At 33.9% G+C, this 23,174-nt stretch overlaps 1 protein-coding gene across 6 annotated transcripts in view; it reads right to left on the reverse strand.

The window, feature by feature from the left end:
- The window catches only part of TMEM135 (transmembrane protein 135), a 307,887-nt gene that overhangs the window by 223,726 nt on the left and 60,987 nt on the right, over positions 1-23,174 (reverse strand). For 5 of the 6 annotated variants that reach the window (XM_019643511.1, XM_019643512.1, XM_019643509.1 and 2 more), the window contains one exon: positions 6,738-6,803. The exons of the other annotated variant lie outside the window; for it this stretch is intronic. In XM_019643511.1, the coding sequence (XP_019499056.1) occupies positions 6,738-6,803 (66 nt within the window). The remainder of the gene's footprint in view (positions 1-6,737; positions 6,804-23,174) is intronic. 6 annotated transcript variants of the gene reach the window in all.

Consider the following 23,174-nt stretch of genomic DNA (forward strand, 5'->3'; position numbering starts at 1 on the left):
TATATATACACATTTACATACTGGAGGTAACCAAAAAATGCATACACTTGACTTGAAAAAAAGTATTCATCTTTTGTTATCAGTATATAGTGAGTATTACAATTTTAATATAGCTTTTCCTTTCTTTTCACAATACATAAATCAGAGGTCTTACTGCAGAAGAGATAATCCAGTTTTTCTTGACAGGATCAATTGAGCCTTAGTCTGAGTTTCTAGGGAGTCAGTGTCTCACCATTCTCAGTGTGACTTTTGCCCAGCTAAGACTTGCAATTATCAGAAGAACTAAGTTTTTTCCCTATGTAATGACTTTAACCTTTTTTATAATACGATTCTTAGGTGTGTTTGTACATGTCAGGTTTTCTACCATTGTTCTTCTCCCTGCTATATTTATTGTATATATAAAAATGAAATCATGAAAAGCAGAATTTGGTTGAGCAGTACTTCATGTCTGTAAGTAAACATATATTCTGTATAGTGCTGAGCAATTGGCACTAGAGAGCAGAGGGCACTGGCTCTGCTCAGATATGCTGACCTAAATATCTTGAGTCCCATAGGAAGGAAATAATAATTCAAAAGCACCAGTAACACTATCGTTAACACAGCTATGGACCCAAAATTTCTAAAGTCTGTCTTTCATTACCAACTCTCAGTTCACACAATGTTATAAATAACCACAATCCAGAGAGCTCCATATATTTACTCTAATATAAAAAATGCTTCATCGTATTTAATTAAATAAAAAATAGTTATATTAAGTATAGGCTAAATTCTAATAGGCTAACTTTGTGCCAGACAGTCTGCTAACTGCTTTATACATATCATCCACTTTATTTCTTACAAAGTAATACATGAAGTAGATGCTTTTATCTCATTTGCAGAAGAAGACACTGGATGGCAAGGGTCCAGTAGCAGGTTACAGACTCAGCCACCAGACTATAAAGTTTCCTGACAGCAGAAACCATATTAGTTTTATTTCCAGTTAAAACCCAATACCTAGGTTAGTGTCTGAAACTCAATTAATATTTAGGGAAGAAAGAAAAAGGAAGAAACACTAGATCTGATTCCAGTGCCATGTGTCACATCTGCCTTTAAGATGATCTCAGCAACTATTTTCTCATCTGATTAGATTTTACAAGCCACTAGAGTTACTGGCATTCTGCTAGCAAGCAAGGGTCAGAAATGTCACTATTTGAAACACTAACACTTTGTTGGAAATGTATCTTAATATCTGAATAATCGATTAACTTCGTGACTAAGAGTGAATATCAAATATGTAAATTTCAGTCTCCAAATACTCCTTAATTCATGAAATATTTGATGTGAAAAAATATAACACTATATTATAAACTTCATGATTTTGAAATAATATAGCCCTAGTATTTATATGCACACATATACATCTATAAAATATTTATTTTAAACTGAGAGTCCATTGAACCAAAGTAATATTCGCCACATAAGTTCTTTCTAAATAAATCTATTATTTGTGCATCAGACATATAAGTACTGCGATCTTTATTACATGCTAGTCAGGTGCTAAACCTGAAGAAAGAGAAATCCATAACAAAGAGATCCTATCTTCACTGCAGAAATCATACTCAATATTCTATATTACTTATTTAAAGCATGCTCCAGGAAGGCAAAAAAGTTTTGCGTTCTAACAAAACATACAGAATACCTAACACCATGCAGTAACATAAAACAAAGTAGATCCTAGGTCACATCCCATAATCATCTTTCAAAACAGCAACAATCCATACAACTGTGTTCTACTTTATATACAAAAATCTTTTAATACACTTCAAATATCTTTACTAATTCATTATGTGCTTTGTCTTACTCAAATTGCACATTCCTTGAGTTAAAAAAAGACATAAGATTGAACAATTCTTCTCTAAAACAGTACTTTACAGTGGCTAAGCATTAAAATCAGTGGATGTTTTAATAAGTATGGATCCTGCAGCCCTAAGCTAGACCTAATGGACAAAGATTTTGGGGATGGAGCCCATGCACCAATAGTCTTACAGAGCTCCACGTGTTATTTTCATGCACAGTGTTGAGAACCACAGAAAAGAAAGCGTATACAAAGCTGCCTAGACGTGGAAAGTGTTGAAGCTGTACAGGACCTTAAACATCATCTAATCAACTCATTTCCTAAAGTATGAATCTAAAGTTGTGAGCAGGTAAGTAAATTGTCCAAGGTCACACAGCTAGTAAAGGGAGGAGGAGAGCCCAGGTCTCCTGGCATGCAGACTGGTGCCCTTTCCACCACACAAGGCTGGCTACTCCACTTGGCGGAAGATAAAATACTAATCCTTGATTCTACTCCAAATTTAATCAATATCATAAGCATTCAAATTCTCAGGGAAATGTGGTTAAAAGAAAAAACTACTTTTTCTCGAACCTCATATATCTCCTATGGAAAGAATGGTGATAAAAGAATCTAAAATGGAAAGTTGTTATGGTATATAAATGAGCTGAATGATGACAAAGTACCTGGAAAAAACACTCAACAAATGTTGCTTCCTTTCAACACCACACTTCTTCTCCTTGCCTTTTTGAGTCTACATCAAGTTAATTCTCCTTAACTTTCAACGATGCTCCTTTTTATATTGTTTCTTCTAATTGGCAATGCCTTTTGACCTCTTCTCCTTCAATTATGTTCATAAATTTCCTCAGGGCCCAGTTTAATATGTGCCTCCTAAGAAATCTTCTAAACTAACTGAACCCTATTCTTATTACTGGTTTCTTCCCTCACTATTTAAATGATTTGTACTTCTAAACCATACACTTGTTTACACCTACTTTTGGAGCTTTGTAATTGTAATTACTTTCTAGTTGCTTTGTACATTTTCATTTTCTTCCATAATTAGAATGTAAGTTATTAATGAGCTAGAATATAAGCTCCCCAAAGCTAAGGTTACTGATCTGTGTTACTCACTGATGGAACACAGGCACCTGAAACAATGCCAGAAACACAGAAGGCGCTCAATAAATACTTGCTGAATGAACAGGCAAGGATTATTTCTCCTTCCATTCATGAATCTCTAAAAAATTTCAAAAGTAATGCTAGAGACATATTTGTGAAAAATTAAACGTTTCGAAAAAAAATGAAATTTTTTTCTGTGCCTGATATTTTAGAAATTCATAAAATTTAAAAAATTAATAGAGCTACAATAGATGGATCAACTCCCTGGCTATGGTAAGTCACTCAGCTTCTTCATTATACTCGTTGATTCCTTGTTATTACTGTCTTAACTGGATAGTGTCAGCTAATAAATAGAAGGCAAAGGACTGAATTAAGACCTACAGTTCAAGTACCACCTTTCTGTCTGTGGTGAAGAATTGCTAAACTTTGTTCTCTTTCAAAACTTTAAATTAAGAATAATCTAATAAAAAAACACCAATTTCTGGCTTACTTGGAACTCAAATTATGTAAAAGAACAGTAGATAATTATTTAAATACATAAGTTTAAGAAAGTAACTTTATCTTTTAACAAAGTACTTGTTTCACCCCATACCGTATTTTGCCCTGTATAATACGCTCCTGTATATAATGTGCACCCATGTTTTTGCTCCAAAATTTCAGGGGGGAAAAACCTTTCATTTAAAATTTTTAATTCAAATCTTTATTTGTTTACATTTAGGTACTTGTTTGTTGTATTATAAACAAATTTTAGCATTCATTTCTAAACATATTATGGGACAACAAATTTTATGTAACAAATAATTACAAACATAAGGACAGATACAAGATATAAGAAATTTTATGTACTGGTAACAAATTTACAGTATTTACGCATCACAGAAGGCCAAGGACTCTTTGTTGCTGCAAGTTTGTCATAAATTCAATATAAATTCAAGAAAGAGTAGGTTTTTGTTTTTTTTTTAAATCACATTTCCCTGAGAATTTGAATGCTTATGATTAAATGTGTGGTAGAATCAAGAGTTATGGTATTCCAGGGTATTATTTTGCATACAGATATCATTATTGAGTTAAAAGAGTTACACTTTTAATGCATAATCATAAACAAAAGAATTAAAAACATTATATAGATATGCAATTAGTACTACCTATGTATAATGCGCATCCTTATTTTTCCCTCACTAATTTGGGCAAAAAACTGCGCATTATGCACAGCAAAATGTGGTACATAAATTCCTGGAAAGCTGAAAACATAATCATACCTTTCCTGAAAAAATTATAAATTTATAACTTTTGAGACAAGCACATTCAGTAACTATTCAGAGTGATAATTTTATGTTACCCCCCAAAAAAAATTTTTTTAATTTCTACTCAGAAAAATTATCTTTCTAGCTTATGTAATTTAATCAAGGTACAAAAAAATCCAGCTAACTCACATACAGGACTGTACAAAGAAAACATCAACATGGTTAGGCATTCAGTCACAAAATAGAATTGTGAAGGGTATTATTTTTTTCTATTCAAGTCATACATTTCTCTACACATATGAAAAGATAACAGCGATAATTAGAATGCATTAAAAAAATCAGACTGAATATATAATCTCAGTCTTACATACTATGCTATTTTTTTTTTTAGCTGAGCCATCCTGCCACCTGTTGGCAGCTCAGCAGCAGCTCAGCTTGGGCCGGGCATCAAACCGCTGTTGCTCAGAGCTCGCACTCTTGAGTGAGCTCTTAACCAACTGAGCCACTCGGCCGGCCCTATACTATGCTATTTTTGTATTATCAAACTATAGGACAATTTAATGATTAGAAAACTCTAATCTAAGTAAGTGAATTACATTGAAGGAGATTCTATTGTACAGTGGAATGAATGGGCTTTGGAATCAGAATGGGGTTCAAATCCCAGATCCCCCATTTCCTAGGTGTTTGACCATAGGCCAAATGTTTATCTTCTCTGAGCCTCCGTTATCTATAAGATGGCATAATAATTTCTCCCTTGCACAGCTGTGATGAAGATTTAAAAAGATAATGTCACATCTTTTTGTAAATCCTCCAATGATTTATTATAACTTATAAAGTTAAGTTTCCAACTCTTGCAAAAACTTTCTTGCTTTCAGAGAGAGGAACCAGTTCTCTGATCTCAACATTTCTTTAAAAATACAAGCAGAAATGTCCAATTAAGTGGGAAAAACGTACGCTTAGAGATAGAACACAGGAAACAGTAGACAAGCAAAGTTCAATTTTGTCATGTATCCAGGTAAATTTACTCATACACTGATATTGTTGTAAGGTGGATTTATTCTTCCTACCTGATATCATTGTCATGGGGTTACCTATTAATCCCTGCCTAACAGATATTTTTGCAGTAAGAGGCTAGAATAATTTTTTTAAATGACCTCGGACAAGTAAACTCCTTGTTATTCTCCTGCCTTAGCATATCAAAAATTCTCCAATATGATAAGTATGGTAATTTCAGCTTATATTTTAAATAATCCATCAAAATGATAACCTTTTAATTTATCTCCTCCCAAACAAATTCTCTAAATGTGCCTATGAGGTGCCACTGATTAGAGACATAGTCTATTTTTAGGGATCTTAAAATGTAAGGACAAAAATGTGCATCTTACAGTTTCAACCTCATTTTAGAAACTGAAGGTCAGAGAGTGCTCAAAAACACTATGCAACATTAATACCTGTTAACCAGGTTACTCACCTGTAGTAATCTGGGGGGAAAATGGATCAAAAGCCAGCTGCTTTAACTACTTCCTCTCCATTAAGTAAAATATGTACATATCCAGTATGTGTTGATATGCTCAGAAGATTACTTATAAAACTGTCTTGCATACATTTTCCCAACCTTCTTATAACAGAAGATAGAGTTCAAAAGTTCATTGCGACCCCCTCCCTAAGAAAATACATAGTAATTACTAAAATCTGAATTTCATTTTGACACATTCTAGGCAGATAACTATGTCTGACTTTATTAAAGGGAATGCTTTCTTTTCCTAAAATGGCACCACATACTGACTGCAGTTTGTTGAGAATACAAAGGGGTCAATTGAGTCTTTTTCATACATAAAATATGTTACAAATTAATAACAAAGTGATTTCTCAATATACAATTAAAATTTAAGAGTATATGATTTCCAAAAGACTGTACATTTTTGCCTAACAAGCAGGTATATCAAACAATAGATTTTATAAAGCAGAGTGGTAATTAGACCAGTAATAATTTTGGAATGGAGACTTATTTCCAGTGGTAGAACTTCTTTTTAAGGATTGGTAGGGGCATTTACAAAAGTTAAAATTTAGAATCTGTATCTTAATTGAGCCTCAACTACAAGAGCAGACTAAATTCCATCTCTCTCTCCCACTCTCCCTCTCCTTTTCCCCCCACCTCCTTCTCTATCTCTCTCTCTCTAATAAATTGTCAATATTTCAAATTATTTTATCCTTAGAAAGAAGTATTAGATCGTAGAACATAGAAAAGAAAGGAAAAAGTATGGGATTATTTTCATTAAATGTATATGCAGAAGTTATTATTGAATAAAATGTCATTTTCTTTTAAGAGCAAAAATAACTGGTAACCAAATATTAAAAGGCTCAACAATTCATTTTCAAACCAAGATCTCATTGCAATATGACTGAACTAAAATGGTTTTGAGGTCAGATTTACTCAATATTATGTACATCAAGTATTTCTCAATTTCTTTTATAAAGCATCATAGAATTCACCACATTCTATGTTTTTAAAATAGTATACTATAAATTAAGAACTAATAATTATATCAAAATTCTCATCTTACTTCTCCATTTCTTAATGTTGTGATGGTTCCTCTTGCTACACCCATTCTAAATAGTGTTTCTGTGGCCTGTGAATTAAAAAAAAAAAAAAAGGCATCATCTATAATATGTTCAACAATATATATCACACCCCCAAAATGTAAAAACACTTCCAGCAACATCTAAAGAAGCGCCAATAAGGCATAATTGCAAGCTCTAAATTATACTCCAAAAATATAATTTCCAGAACTTTTTAATGTTATCAAGAACTCACACTAAATTGTTTCAAAGGTTATTTTCATTTGCTAATCTTTTTCCAGGTCTATAATTTCAAATTAGTACACTTAGATAAGTTTAACCCTTAGTTTGATTAACAAAGATCAAATAAAAATTTAGTACTTGGACTCAATTCAGAAATTATCATTTGTTCTGATGTTTAGTTTCCATTTGAATTCAGTTCAAATCAGTTGAATGTCACTGAAATACTGACAGAAGATAAAGTAATTCTGTGGTATATTAAATAACACTCCAAAAGAGTGATTCTTTCTACATACTAAAGATGAATAATCCTAAAAGGAAATTAAGAATTCTATTTACAACAGAATCAAAAACATAGGAATAAACTTAACCAAAGAATCAAAAGACTTGTTCGCTGCAAACTACAAAACACTGCTGAAAAAGATTAATCAACACTTAAATAATGGCAAGACATCCTGTGTTTACTAATTGGAAGATTTAATATTGCTGAGATGTCAATACTACCCAAAGCGATCTAAAGATTCAATGTGATTCCAATCAAAATACCAATGACTTTTTCCCAGAAATATAAAAATCCATCCTAAAATTCATATGCAACCCAAAAGATCTCAAATAGCCAAAACAATTTTGAAAAAGAGCAACAACATTGGAGAAGTCAAATTTTCTAATTTCAAAGCTTACTACAAAGCCACAAGGAACCAAACAGTGTGATACTGTCATGTAGGCCAGTGAAACAGAATAGAGTGCCCAAAAATCAACCCTTATGTATATGGTCCAATGATATTTGATCAGGGTGCCAAACCCATTCAATGTGAAAAGACAGTCTTTTTAACAAATGGTGCTGGAAAAACTGAATATCCACATGCAAAAGTATGAAACAGGATCTTTACCTTATACCATATACAAAAATTAACTTAACAGAGATGAAAGACCTAAATGGAAGAGCTAAAACTATACAACTCTTAGAAGAAAACATAAAGGAAAGCTTCACGACTCGGTGTCTGATGAGGACGTGCTTCTTGGTTCCTAGTGACTATCTTCCCGCGTCCTCACAAGGCAGGGAGCAAATAGGAGCAAGCTCTCTCTGTGCTCGTATAAAGGCTCTAAATCCCGCTCATGCAGGCAGGGCCCTCATGGACTCAGCTAATCCTAATTACCTTGCAAAGGCCCCACTCCTAATACCATCACTTTGGGGAGGGGTAAGGTTATAAAATGAATTTTGGGGGAACACAAACATTCAGTCCATAACAGGGGTGGTTCCAGTCAGAAGGGGCAAGAAGGACAAAGGCCACTAGGTAGGATCACGATTGTCACATTCAAGGACAAGTAAGACGGCCAGTGAAGCTGCAAGAAAAAGACTGTAGGAGAGTATAGTTGGAAAAGAGAGGACTCAAGTTCATCTATTCAATATGTGCTTTAATTTTTTAACCTGGCACAAGAAGAGTGCATCAGCAACCTTCAATAATTGAAAATATAATTCAAAGAATGCTCTACTAAATATAAATTTTAAGAATTAGTATATGAAGAAATAAAAGAGAGAACTTTGAATTTAAAAACTGAATGCACATCTAAAGAAATCTAAAGCGTAGCAGAGATGGAAAACTGGAGGAAACTATAAGGAAACTGATGTATGTGTACAAAATCAGTGTAATATAAATAGCACTGCACATGTTAATTTAGATGTAAGGAAGTGAATAACAGAAAAAATAAGAAGACAGAATAATCTCCTGAGAATGACAAAGATACTAATTAAGGACAGGGGTGAGAGTATGTATAACATGTAAAAGGAAAACATAAGGGAATGGAACACAGAAATGCCAAGTAATTTTAAAAGCCCAGCTAAGGTTGAAAATCATAAATCTTTGTTATTGCAAATCCATATAGTTACAGGATCAGAAAGCTAGAGACATTCATGGTTTAGGAATTGTCAAGGAAAAATGAGCAACGCTAGAGAGAGGATATAAATTAAAAAGTAACAACTCCTTTTATTCCAACTTTATTGGTAAAATACATCATGTAACAATTTTTTTCTAATTTTTTTTAAATGAGGGGTAGCAATCTTTAAAACATTCCTATACACACACACACAAAGGTGGTGCAGAGTTAGTGTCTAAATGATAAGTTAGAAAATAAAACTTTTAGGGCAAGCACTGCTAAATTTTCTAACTGCTGCACAATATGAATATAATTCCAATCCATAAGTTACTCAGAGTTAAAGCAAGCCATTAATGGGGGGAAAGGGTTATTCACATGCCTAAACAAAAATGAAATTATACAAGAATGACTTCGTGGGCCAGCCAAGTGGCGCACTGGTTAAGAGTTGGCTTGGGACACCCGCTCTGAGCAGCAGGACCCCGGTTTGGATTCCACACTAGGGCCAGTGATGCTGCACCCTCTACAGCTAAGATGGTGAACAATGGCTCGACCTGGAGCTGGGCTGCCATGAGTTGCTGGCGACAGCGTAGGCTGCAGTGACGCTGCAGTGGGCTGCTGTAAAGCTACCATGAGTGGCCGGCAGCCAGCATGAACTACCAAGAGCCGCTGTGAGTCCAGTGGCCGGTGACCAATATGCCTCACCCAGGAAGAGTGCAATGATCACAATACCAACATGGGCCAGTGAAGTGATGTCCTCCACAACTAGACTGAAGAACAAAAGGACAGCAACTTATCTGTTCCCCTTCCCCAATTCCAAAAAAAATCTTCAAAAATAAATAAATAAATAAATAAATAAATAAATAAATAAATAAATGTCTTCGCTACGACAGACTTTTACTAACACATGTAAAACTAGATGTTGAAAGAACTAGTTACAGAAATTTTTTTTTTTTTAAGCTGAGCCATCCTTCCACCTGTTGGCAGCTCAGCTAGGGCCAGGAATCGAACTGCTGTTGCTCAGAGCTCAAACTCTTGAGCGAGCTCTTAACCAACTGAGCCACTTGGCCAGCCAGAAATTTTTATTAAAGGAAAATAATCTCATCAATGTACAGCATTTTTTATTAGTGATATGAATATATCAAATTACATCTTTCTGTTTCTTTTTAAACCTTATTTGATCTAGTGATGTGACTGCTAACAGTACTCATCTAAATCAGGTTAGTTACCGTGTATATATTTGAGGGACAGAAAGGGAAAGGCACAGGCTAGCAAGCACTTGGGATAAAGTATGCAACAACTAAACCCGATCAAATCACTTTCTTTTTTGTGTCTCAAATACCCAAGGCAGTTTGAGGATCTAATTCTTTTTCTACCCTCTCTCCAGCAGAAGAAAACTAAATTCAATCTTTTGTTTCCAACTAAATTGATTTATTTCACCAGCTATTCCCACCAACAATTTTAAGGAGGTCTCATTCTAATAGCACTCGGTCAATTCAGCTCAGCTTCCTTTGATTCTATAGGCAAGCACTGGAGTGTACAACATTCTTTTGACCTCTACTACAGAGATTCCTTTTAATTTACTTGTACCCAAACAACAACTAACAAGTGTCAAAAACAATGAGACACAGGGCTCATTCTCAGAACTTGTAAATTCAAAACCAGCAAATTCTTGATTGAAATTTCCCTCTCCTTGAGTTTTGGTAACTAAAATGATACTGAAAACATTCATTAAACATTTGGCACCCGGGAAAAACACCTGTAGGTCCTTGTTTAAAATAGGCTGTCAAGAGAGACTGCTTTTAAAAAGAGTGTTAGATAAAAGAGACTTGCCAGACATGAAATCTAGCTGTAACAAATGCCAAGCTCTGGATGGGATCCTTGTGTTTGTATATGTGTGCAAATCAAAAAAGATCCAAAAGGATACAAAACAAGTTGATAACAGTAGTAATCAATGGGTATTTTTCTTTACTTTATTTTCTAGAGTGCTACCATGCACATGTATTGCTTGGTAATAATAAAAATAAAAGTAAAAAAACAAAAGTAGCAGCTTTTGTTACACTGAAAGGTAAAAGAGATTCAAAACAGAATTTTGGAACAATGTAAAATGTTACAATACATGCAGTGCTACCTTGAATAGCTCCCAGAGTGAAAATAATCCAAACTCAAAAGAGACTCATGTTCTTACAATCTAATGTTTTTTAATTCATTAAACCAACACAAAATAAGTAAAATTAACAAGAATATATACTTAATATGCTTTTACCTTAAAAAGCAGCATGATTATAATAACTTTAAAGCATCATATTATAGAAAAACTTCAGTGCGTGAACTTAACTTGCAGTTTATAAATATAAATACACATTTTTTTATATTTGTATATAAATATAAATACAAATATAGTTGTATTTAGCAAACATTTATTTCCTATTAGTCAAGCAATAGAGTCCTAGTTATTCCCACTATTTACAACTTTAGTCAGCTCTTTGAAACTCTTTAAGCTCTGACCTCCTCTGTAAAAAGGTGACAGCTAATATCAAACTGTCCTCTTGTGGTGGTAAATGCAGGTGCTAACATATGAGAAAAGCTCTGTAAAGAGCTAGATGAATGTAAAATAATGAATCCAAGGTTCAGTTTAGGACAGCACTTCTTGAGATGAAAAGATGTTTGAGAAATACTAACTTTGATTTTTCAAATGTAAACACAAGGAATGGACTAATGAAAGGCCAAAAATGAATGAGCCTTAATCAAAGCTGTGAATATGAAAAACAAAAATCTATGACAAAGAGCCACAGCACTTAACCACTGTTTTTATGACTATCTCTGTACTGTTCTAGCTCAACCAGCTGAACAGTGAGGTTCTGGAGGGCATGAATTAATGTTTTATTTATGTATCCCCAGCACCTTGAGCAATATAAAACAATACAGCATAAATATTAAGAAAGCAGGTTTTAGAAACAGACTCTTTGAACTTAGAAATTAAAGTTCAAGTTGTAGGTTTGACGGTTATTAAGATGTCTAACCTCAGCCATGCAACTTCACTTCTTTGAGCTCAACTTCATCATAAACAAAATAAGAATAACATCAGATAACTCAAGGAAAATTGTAAGTGCTCAAAAAATGATTTCATTACTATTACTATCTCAAGGAAAATACAGAATGCCAATTCTACCTTAAAATTAGTTATCAGATTGCAATTAAAAATCCAATTAAAATTGCATCAGACGGCAATTAAAAATGTGCTATATAAAACAGTCAATTACAATTAACACATTATGCTACATGGCCATTTATTTATGCTAAAATTCTTGACAATTGATTGAGAAAAATAGAAAAAAAAATTATTTCAAGAAGATTAATTTAGCAAAAGTTTTCAGAAGTCATTGCAAAATTCATTCCCCAGCTGTTTATCCTGGCCATAGAAGAAAATTTTAAATACTGAGTCTTTTAAGCACCAGCTGCTTTCCTTATGATGATAAATATACAAAATAAAAAATAGGAACACAGAGCATTAGCTATTTGTCTTTCACAAAAGAATCAATCAATGCATGATACAAATATAATAATATGCCTTCAAAATACACAAATTCATTAGCATAGCAGCCAAGACATGTGTGATGTCCCCAAACCATTATCACTCTCTTTTCTCCAAAAGCTGCCTACAGCCCAACCCCTTTCTAGCTTACTAATTCTAACTCATAACCTCAGGCTCCATGCACTGCAGGAGATGCAGCACAGAGAACAAACCTCTGAAAGTCTTTCTAGCCAGAAAACAGGAAAGGCGCCCAAGTAGGCAAGATAATGTGTAGAGAATTAATTCCTGATTCTTGGGTTTTCTACCTCCTTTTTCTCTTGACTCTCTGCCCCAAGGATAGGTTCTGGTTATCATGTAAAGCAGCAGCAATGCAGGTAGTTAAAATTGGAAAAGAAATTCTGTTTTTGTGGCCAAAGGTATACGGAAAGGAGACCTCAAATAGTGCAAAGAAGAAAAGAAGAATCTCCACTATTTTTTTCAGTCTCTTTTCTCTAGCTACTTTGTCCCAATGGCAGGCTCTATTGAGTGTCTGCGGCTGCGACAATAGTGCAGGCAGCTAAATAAAACCCCAAGAAAAACCCCATCTTTCTGGCCAGAGGACCAGGAAAAGGAGGCCCAGTGAGGCAGAGAGTATTGGGATAATCCCAAAACAGACAAGCTAGAAAAGGAGATTGCCCTAACTAAATCTGTATTTGGACTGGCACCAAGTACAGGGCTCACCCCCAATTAGCATAGGCACAGAACAGACCCAAACAGCAAAGCAAAGGCTTTGAGAGCAAAACTACAGTTAAAACTACCACGCAAGTCCTAGAATGACCCATGAGTGGCACACAGATGGGCCAGGCCAAAAGCAGCAAAGATAGGCACTGACATTGGAACTACTGCCCACTGAAGACAAGACAGAAATTGCAGGCTGAACCTAACTAAGTGACTGCTTTCTACTACTACTGAAAAGAAAATAATAGTAACACTCTCCAAAGGATTTCAACAGGACCCAGAATAGCACAACATGATATTTAAATGTCCAGGATCAATACAAAAGTATTCAACCTGCAAAGAGCAAAAAATTGTGACCATTTCTCAAAGGAAAGACTATCAGATGTTAAATTACCAGGCAAAACCTGTAAAGCGGCTGGTTATTATGACTGTGTCCCATGAAGCACAGTTGAACACACTACCATTAATGGAAAGAGAGCTCTCAACAGAGAAATAAAAACTATAAAAAACTGGATATTTTTGAATTGAAAATACAATATCTTAAATTAAAAAAAAGTCAATGGATAGGGACTCAACATCAGAATGGAGATAAAAGAGGAAAGTATCAGTGAACCTAAAGATAAATCAATAGAAATTATCCATTGTACAGAACAGAGAGAAAAAAGATTGGAAAAAAAATGAACAAAGCCCCACAGACTTGTGTGGGAGAATAGAAAAAGGTCTAGCATTTGTAATATCAGATCCAGAATGAGGAAAACAGGTTACTAGAGAAAATATTTGAAGAAATAATGGCTGAAAACTTCCCAAATCAGATTAAAGCAGCTCAGTGAAGTCCAAGCAAGATATGCTCAAAGAAAACCATACCTACATAGATCATGCACAAAATGTTGAAATCCAAATATAAAGAAAAAATCTTGAAAGTAGCCAAAAATATGAAGACATATTACATATAGTGTAACGACTATTAGAATGATTACGGATTTACCATCAGAAGCCATGAAAACAAGAAGTACATCTTTAAAGCTTTGAAACAAAAAAATTATAAACCCAGGATTCCATACCCAGCAAAAATATCCTTCAGGAATTAAGGCAAAATAAAGGCATTGCCATGTGAAAGAGAATAAGAGAAACTGTCACCAGCAGAACTGCTCCAGAGGAAATGATAAAGACACTTGCATAGGTTGAAAAAAATCATCCTAGAGGGAAACTTGCAACTTCAGGGAAGAAAGAAAAGCAAAGGAAATGGTAAAATTTGAGTAAATGAAAAAGACTGTTTTTTTTTAAGATAGTTAAAACATGCATGATTACCAAAAAAAATTATAATATTGTCTAATGGAGTTTTCAATGTACATAGATGTAAATATATGACAACTATAACATAATTAGGGAGATTAAAGAGGTCTATATGATTATATGATTATAAGCCTTCTACATTTTACTATTAGTGGTAAAAGATTAATTCTAAGTAGGCTATTAAAGATTAAGAATGTGTATTATAATCATTAAAGGAATCACTAGGAAAATAACACATGAAGATACAGCCAAAAAACCAAGATAAATTTAAATGGAACACTAAAAAATATTCACAATCCAAGAAATGCAAGAAAAGAAAGAGGAACAAAGTAAAAACGAGGTAATAAAGAGAAAACAATTAAGATAGTACACCTATTTCAAATATAAGTAATTACATTAAATATAAATGATCTAAACTAATGGTCAGAAAACATTATTGCAAAGGGTCAAATAACAAATATTTTAGGTTTTTCAGGCAATACATGTCTGCTGCAACTACCCAACTTTGTCAATGTACCATGAAAGCAACTATACATCAATGAATGGACATGGCTGCAATAAAACTGCAATTATAAAAATAAACAGCAGGCTGTGGTTTGCTGATCCCAGATCTAAACATATCAATTAAAAGACAAAGTCTGTCAGGTTATATTAAAAAACATAACTTTAGGATTCAACTCAGAATTCTTCTATTGAGCCTTGTCTGTCCTTTCAAAGTAAAGAATAAGTGTCACTCCCAAATATAAATATTTCTATAATAGCATACACTATAAGTGTATTTTGTTTTCTGTACTGTATTTAGTTTTGAAACAGAGAAAAGGTTTCATTTGCATTCATATTCCAGTGATCTCAATAAATACTCGGAATCCTAGATGACATGGGCATACCTTTCTTCAGTGTGCCAATCATGCAAGATGAAAATTAATTTTAAANAATCATTAATTTATATAAATCCTATTAAGACAGTTCAACTTAAGTGCCAAAATAAATGTCATAATTTGATTGCAATTTTCTAATATCTGGAATCAATTAAGTCCAGGAAAGTTTCAAGAAGGCCACCCAGTAATAAACACAAAATAAATTGTGTCTCCTGTGCTGTTAGTGATAATTTTTTATTGCTACCTCAGTTTCAGATGTCAGGGTAATGACTTCCATATTCTGATTAAAATGCAAATTGAAGCCATATGTTAGAAAAACATAAGCTTTCAAGTGTCACTGTTTTCTGACTTTAGGCACAATAAAAGAATGTTTATAAAGACTAATAGCTACCTAGATGAATTCTGTCAATTCTAAATCTAGAAAATGTGGAATTTTTTCATTGTAAACTATGTCAATACATGCAGTTGTAGCACATCAATTAACAGCTACCATCATCTGTCTATCTATCTATTCTACATTGATACCTATATACGTACATCTATATGTATCAATGGTGGTGGGGGAGAGGGAGTAAAAACTATGAAACAATAACAGAATTAACCTTAATTGATTTTCTTCAAGAGTAAAAATTGAAAAGTGATTTTATAAACCTATTTATAACCTTCAGATTTGCTAAAGTAACTAAAATTATCTTTAATCTATATTTTAAATAAAAAGTAAAAAAAATGATTTTTTAAATTTATATTTGTGTGAATATAATGTGTGATGTGTGAAATAAACTAAATTCTAATAAATCAGCTTAATGTTTAATGAATTCCTAAGACTATGCTACGTTTCCCAAACATCTTCTTCGACTGAGATTCAAAAAAGACCAGCCCAGTAATTAATTTAAATATTATAAAATCTACTTTTTCTTTCTCATTTGTGACATCACAATTAATTGGTTATATGTATAAAACTTTCTTTTGTTTTAAAAATGAAATTTTTGAAGTTATAAAACAACTTCTCTCATAAACAATATTCCCAAAAAACTGAATCATGAATATTCTATTCAAGAGTGAATATTTCTAAATGTAACTATCTACCTAATATCAGCTTTTTTTATCAATGAAAAATTTAAGTCATGCCACCTAAGCCATTAAATTACACCATCTGTAGGCTTCAAAGGTAGTTCACTCAATGTAAATACAGTTCAACTGCATAATATAAAAGTGAAGGTGACTATTAAAATGTTTCCTGAAGTAAACAGGGACTGTCATGAGGTAGGGTAGGGATAAACCATCACTCTTAAGACAAATAAGATCACGTTATTTTACCTTTAAAAATGTCCCACTTGAAATATGGAGACAAATCTTTAAAAAATAAAAAAATCACTAAAGTCATTTCCAGTGTAAAGAAAAAAAATCTATAAACTAACTAGAAACAAAACAGAGACAACATACAAAAGTTCCTTAAGAAATGGCTTATAAACATTTCTTAAAATAAAACAAATTTCTTTAATCCATTATTTAAACTACAATATAAATTATATCATTAAGTGCTTAATCAGTCCCCATCTTTGACAAATTAGTTACCAGCGCTTGTCTTGCAGAGCTCAACATTCAAGGTTACTTACAAATTCTTTGTAAATGCTGCTTTTGTTTGGGTTCAAAGATAACAAATAAAGGTCGCTATGTGAATATACTGGAATGTGGTCTGTAGTCTAGTCTGTTTCAGACTTCTGTTTTTCTAGCTATTTGCAGGGGTAGCCAGTTTGCCAAAGCCTCTGCCGTAAAACTAACATGCCAATACAAGTACTGCATCCTGGGTGACTAACCTATACAGTTACTGTACAGGTATGTCCCTCGCTGTTGGCGTCAGTACTGTGCTTCTTTGCCCTTTTTATTTACAGTGGTTTGTAACACATATAAAAACAGCGTAAGTGTTATACTGCAGTCCGTGATTCCAACATATGCAACTCTGTGAATAGCTTAGAGAAAGCTCTACGTTACCACCAATAAAGTGAACTTCATTTTATCCTGCCGGTATTACGTAACTACAACTCTTTTACACTTGAAGGAGACTTCAAAAAGCAATCTCAGGCCTATGAGCGAAGTCTAATATACTGACTGGCAGAATGATGATTTTATTTTCTATTCTTGGGATCCTAAGCCATAATCCAAGTACTTTTTTCCCTTAATTTAATTTAAAAAGGACTTTAGAAGGTCCACATTATCTAAGAATGATTAAAACCAAAAAAACCCACAAAGAGAATTTTCAACATAAAACAATGACTAAAATTTCAAAGTAAATAGTGAGGAAATGGGTCTAACTGGAACCTTTACTTGAAAAATAAACCTAAATTTCAAAACGTTTCTTCAGCTGTTAATTGCCAGGTCCACATTTCTCAGTGATTCAATTTGTTCATAAATATAAAGTTTAAGGGGGTTCGTGAAATGCCCTATCTTTTACAAAACCTGTAATTTCATTTTTCAATGATTTGGACTGAACTTGCATTGAGTTGTCAAATGTCTGCAACATTGGGCATCATTTCGAAACTGACAAGATAATGACAATGTTAGCCTAAGAGTAAGGATTAGTGAATATTTTGCGTTATACTAATTTTGGCTAATCTATACATCCTAACAGCAGTGACCTTGATAAGAACTCTCAACCCACAAACCACACCTGAGTAAAAAAATAAAAATACAAAAATAAAAAAGAGAGAGAGAAAAACAGACAGAGACAATAAAAAATAAAAGTGAATATTTCTAGTCCCAATTCAACTGGCAACTCAAACTTTACTTTAACTATCAAGGATTTTAGTTATTCAGTGGGGTTATCACCATAAATCTGCATAATGTGTTTATACATTTATTTTTTGTCCAGCTTTATCGAAATATAATTCAGACATAATATTGTATAAGTTTAAGGTATACAATGTGATGATTTCATACTCATATATGATGTAAAGTGATTACCACAATAAGGTTAACATCTCCATAATCTAACATAAGACCTTTTTTAAATGGTAAGAACACTTAATATCTACTATACTCACAACTTTCAAGTACATACTACAGTGTTGTTAACTAGTCATGAAACTATACATGAAATCCCCAGAACTTATTCATTTTATAACTGTAAGTTTGTGCCCTATGACAAGCATCTCCCCATTTCCCCCACACCCCAGCCCATGGCAAACACTATCCTACTCTGGTTCTATGTCTGCTTTTCTAGATTCCACAAAATAAGTGAGATCATACAGTATTCATCATTCTCTATCTCATTTCACTTAGCATAATGTCCTCAATATCTGACCTAGTAGTCCCAAATGGCAGAATTTCCTTCTCTTTTATGGCTGAATAGCATTCATGTGTGTGTGTGTGTGTGTNATGACAATTTATTCATTCTAATGAATGAATGTGACAATGTGAATGTGACAATGACAATAATATGAAATGACAATACCAAGTGAGAATACAGAGCTCCTGGAACTCTCACATTTCTGGTGGGAATACAAAATGGTATAGTCACTTTGGAAAAGAGTTGGGCAGATTCCTATAAAGTTAAACATAAACTTACCATTAAGACCCAGCAATTCTATCCCTAGGTATCTACCCAAGAGAAATGAAAACATGTCCATTTACATGAATTGTAGAAGAGCCAAAATTATAGTGACAAAAAGTAGATTAGCGATTGCTTTGGGCAGGGGACGACTGACTGCAAAAGAGAAAAGGGGATGTTTTAGGGAAGAGAGAAATATTCTATATCTTGAGTGTGGTTGTGTTATAGTCACATGACTATAAACATCTGTCAAAACTCATCAAACTATATACTTAAAACAGGTGATGTTCATTAAATATAAATAAAATTGTCTTTACATATCCTAATAAATTGTAAAAGGTTTTCAACTTTCTTTTTTTCTTGTGTCCTCTTTTACCTCTTCTTTTCAAGCTGCCATGTGGACGTGTTCCTAACAAATTAATAACAACTGAAAATTATTATTGTGAAGCAGAAATGATAATTTCTCCTGAATAAAAAATGTTTTGGAATGCCCTTCCGATGCAAAAGTCACAGATAAAGCAGTTTTGTATTGCTATGTGCTATATTAGATAGTTTTAAGTTAAAACCTTTATGTAAAAATGTTTTGTAAACTATAAAATTTTAAATATTACTAATGTAATATGCATATTACCTGTGCTCTTACTTTCAAAATTCAAATTAAAAAATTTCTGTGAAGAAAGAAAGTTGTCTTTAAAAAAGAATGTACACCTGTCCCCCTCCCCAAAGCAGTTCTCAACTAATTAGTAATTTAATTCCCACCAATCATTAGGAAAAATCTGGGTACTGCCCTAACAGAAATTTCTTTAGGAAAGAAAGACATTTATATTTATATTTCATCTTAAGTGCATATTAACTGGAGGCAGAGGGAGAGGTTGACCAAAGCGGAAGAAAATTAGCAGTNAAAATTTATGTGCAATGAATCTGTGAGATCAGTTGTGCTCGACAAAGGGTTAAAACACTCCTCTCAACCGTAGCTCACATCCGACTGGCTGCACCGAACAAGTTGAAACTTGTCACACACTGTCACTAAGGTTCCAAGCGCTGCTTCCCATATTGATCCCTGCCTTTCTGTTCAACGGCACTCGGCGGCAGCATTCACCATATTTGTGGATCACAACAGAAAGGCTCCATGTCACACATTGCTTCTGGTATGGCAATTTCTGTCAAATAAAAGCATTACTTTGTGTCCTCATCTACCTGATTCACTGGATCTGGCACCGCATGGCTTCTGGCTCTTCCCCAAAGTCAAAACGACCATGAAAGGTAAACGTCTTTTTTTTGTTTGTTTTTTTTTGGTTTTTTTTTTAGCTGAGCCATCCTGCTACCTGTTGGCAGCTCAGCGGCTGCTCAGCTCGGGCCGGACTCGAACCGCTGTTGCTCAGAGCTCAAATTCTTGAGCGCGCTCTTAACCAACTGAGACACTTGGCTGGCCCGAAAGGTAAACATTTTGAATAGATTCAGGACACCGAGGCAGCCATGACAGCGCAAAACTAAAGAGACTCATGAAAGAGGACTTCCAGAACTGCTTCAGAAAGTGGCAAGAATGATGGGATGAGTGTGTTCTAAGTGAGGGGCAGTATTTTGAGGGAGATTAATGGCAATGTGTCTTTTACTGTAATAATTTTATTTTTATTTAAACATTCACTATATTGTTTGATCACACTTCATACAAGGAGGAAAGCCACATAACAATGGAGGCAGAGACTGGAACAATGCAGTTTAAAATCCAAGGAATGACAAGGATTGCCAAGAGCCACCTAAAGCTGCAGGAGGTAAGGAAGGGTTCTTTTCTAGAGACTTCTGAGAAGGAGCATGGCCCTGCCAACACCTTAGTTTCAGGTTTCTGGCCTCCAGAACAGTGTGAAAATATATTTAGGTTGTCGTAAGCCATACAGTTTGTGGTAATGTGATGCAGCACCTCGAGGCAACTAAAACAAATAGTTTTTTTTTTCTTTTTCATCAAAATAAGTCTTTCCTGACATGCAAAAATTACATAAAATTCAAATTTTCCGTGTCCACAAATAAAGTTTTATTGGAGCACAGCCACAACGCATTTGCATGCATATTGTCTATGGCTGCTTTTGTCCTACGGTGCAGGGTTTAACAGTTACCACAGAGATCATATAGCCCACCAAGCTGGAAATATTTACTATATGGCTCTATCCAGAAAATGTTTGCCAATCCCTAGTGTTCAACATTAATGCCTGAGACAGAAATAGTAGAGTCCTAAAATGTATTTGCATCAGTGGGAGATGACCAAATGGTAGCTGAATAGATGAAAACCTAAATAAACAATCAAACAAACAAACCAAAAAGACACTGAATTTTTATCACAGGAAAATGGTTTAAAGGTTTAAAATAAATCAGGATTTGTCAAAAGTCTAGCAAACACAAAGGTGCTGATCAAGAATAGTCTGACATGTCTTATTTTGTGAAATAAGTTAGATGACACTAGCCATTGTTATAGAGAAGCTAGGTACAAAGGAAGGATGTGGAATAAGACTATGAATTTGCTTTATTATGTATCACTTCAAATAGACATAAAATATCCAGCAGAGGTCTCCTGAAAAGAGTATCACACGGAATTGAAAACATGATTTTAAAATTCTGACATAGATTGACACTCCCTAGTCTTCTCTTTCCAGTCTAAATGCCAATTCTAAGCAATTAAAACTTTTTAGTGGTTATACACTATAAAAACCTCCCAATAGGCCAAGTTATAAATCTATCCCTACTATAATCCATCCTTAAGAGTACTTTCAGAATGATTGTCCTAAAATAGACAGTTTGATCATGCTATGGCACTTCCATTGTTAATTTTTAATAAGATATTATTTAAACTCCTATGCTCAGTATATAGCCCTTCACAATTGAGACCCCAACCCCCATCCAGTCCCATTTCATACCACTCCTCAATATTCCAGAAGCTTCTCCTATATTTATATTTATGCATATACTTATAACACCCTATGCTTCCCCTTTGTAACACCCATTAAGATTTTAATTACATGTTCATTCTCCCACACTAAACTGAATTTTATAATAGGAACATGTCTGTCAGGTTCACTATGACATTCACAGAACTCAACACAGTGCTGGTACACAGGTGCACAATAAATGTATGTGAATGAAGAATGAATTAATAAGCAAAGGATGACTAAATTCACCAGGGCAACTCAGTACTCCTTTTTTGGCATATAATGCTCCCTCTGCTGAGAATTTCCTTTGCCTTGCTTACCTTCCTGGAAAATTCTTACTCATCCTTCAAATGCAGCCACCTTACTAAAACCTTTCCTTCCATTACCTGGCAAATTGTTCTGTCCCTCTTCCACATCACTAAAATAATATTTACCATATCATATTGTAATGTCTCTATATTTGCTGGTACCTACATTTCATTAAACCTTGAGTTTCTCAAGGAAAAGAACCATTTTATTCATNTACAAGTTCAATTCCATACGTAACTTATAATGGGAGAAAGAACTAGAGATGAAAATAGAGGTCATAAAAATAAAAAGTGACGTGTCAGATACTGAAATGCCAGTGCCACAAACCTGGAGGTCATGAGTCTTGATTACTCCCCAGAAAAGCCTGCTTATGGAGACTGTGTGGCTGGCACCCACGGAGCAAGTAACTTGGAATGAATGGAGCCCTTAGTATTCTGTATTAATTGAAGTAAGACATTTAAGAATCTGGCACTTCCACTGGTTAGTTCACACTAATTGAACACAATGCTAAACATTATCCTCACACACCAAACTAAAATATTTAACAGCCTATAAACAGTTCTTCAATATTGAATTCTTTGTCTTATTTAAGTCGAAAGGAACCAGATTACCTTATTATGGTTTTAACAAAATAAACAGGAATTGGAAAAAATCCAAAACTGCTCAATCAGTGTTGCTTTCTACCAGACTAAGGCTATTAATAAATGTATCGTAAATGAACTTAAGCCTTTTTTATCTACACTTGTACATGTGTTCTTAAAAAGAATGTAATAGATCCTAATTCTTAATCATTCCCCTTAATTCCACAATTTCTCACCATTTCCTGTACTAGTTTGCTTCTGCTGTTGACTTTTATTTCCATCATAAATTACTCTAATAAGAATTCAGGATCCAAACATAAATTTTATAAACAAACACATACAGTATATATGCCCAGTTAGTAATTAAAACCAGCCTTCTTTAAATGTAATGCTTCCTTTCTAGTACTACCAAATATGCAGTCCACACTTCATAGGGACTTTATTTTATTAGCAATTTGAACACAAAAATGAGAAATATGTCTTTTAAAAAACATCAGGTTCTTATGGTACAATCAATGAATCCCTTTCTCCCACAAGTATGTATATATAGTG

This window comes from Hipposideros armiger, unplaced genomic scaffold, assembly GCF_001890085.2.
Source record: "Hipposideros armiger isolate ML-2016 unplaced genomic scaffold, ASM189008v1 scaffold_79, whole genome shotgun sequence".
NCBI lineage: Eukaryota > Metazoa > Chordata > Mammalia > Chiroptera > Hipposideridae > Hipposideros > Hipposideros armiger.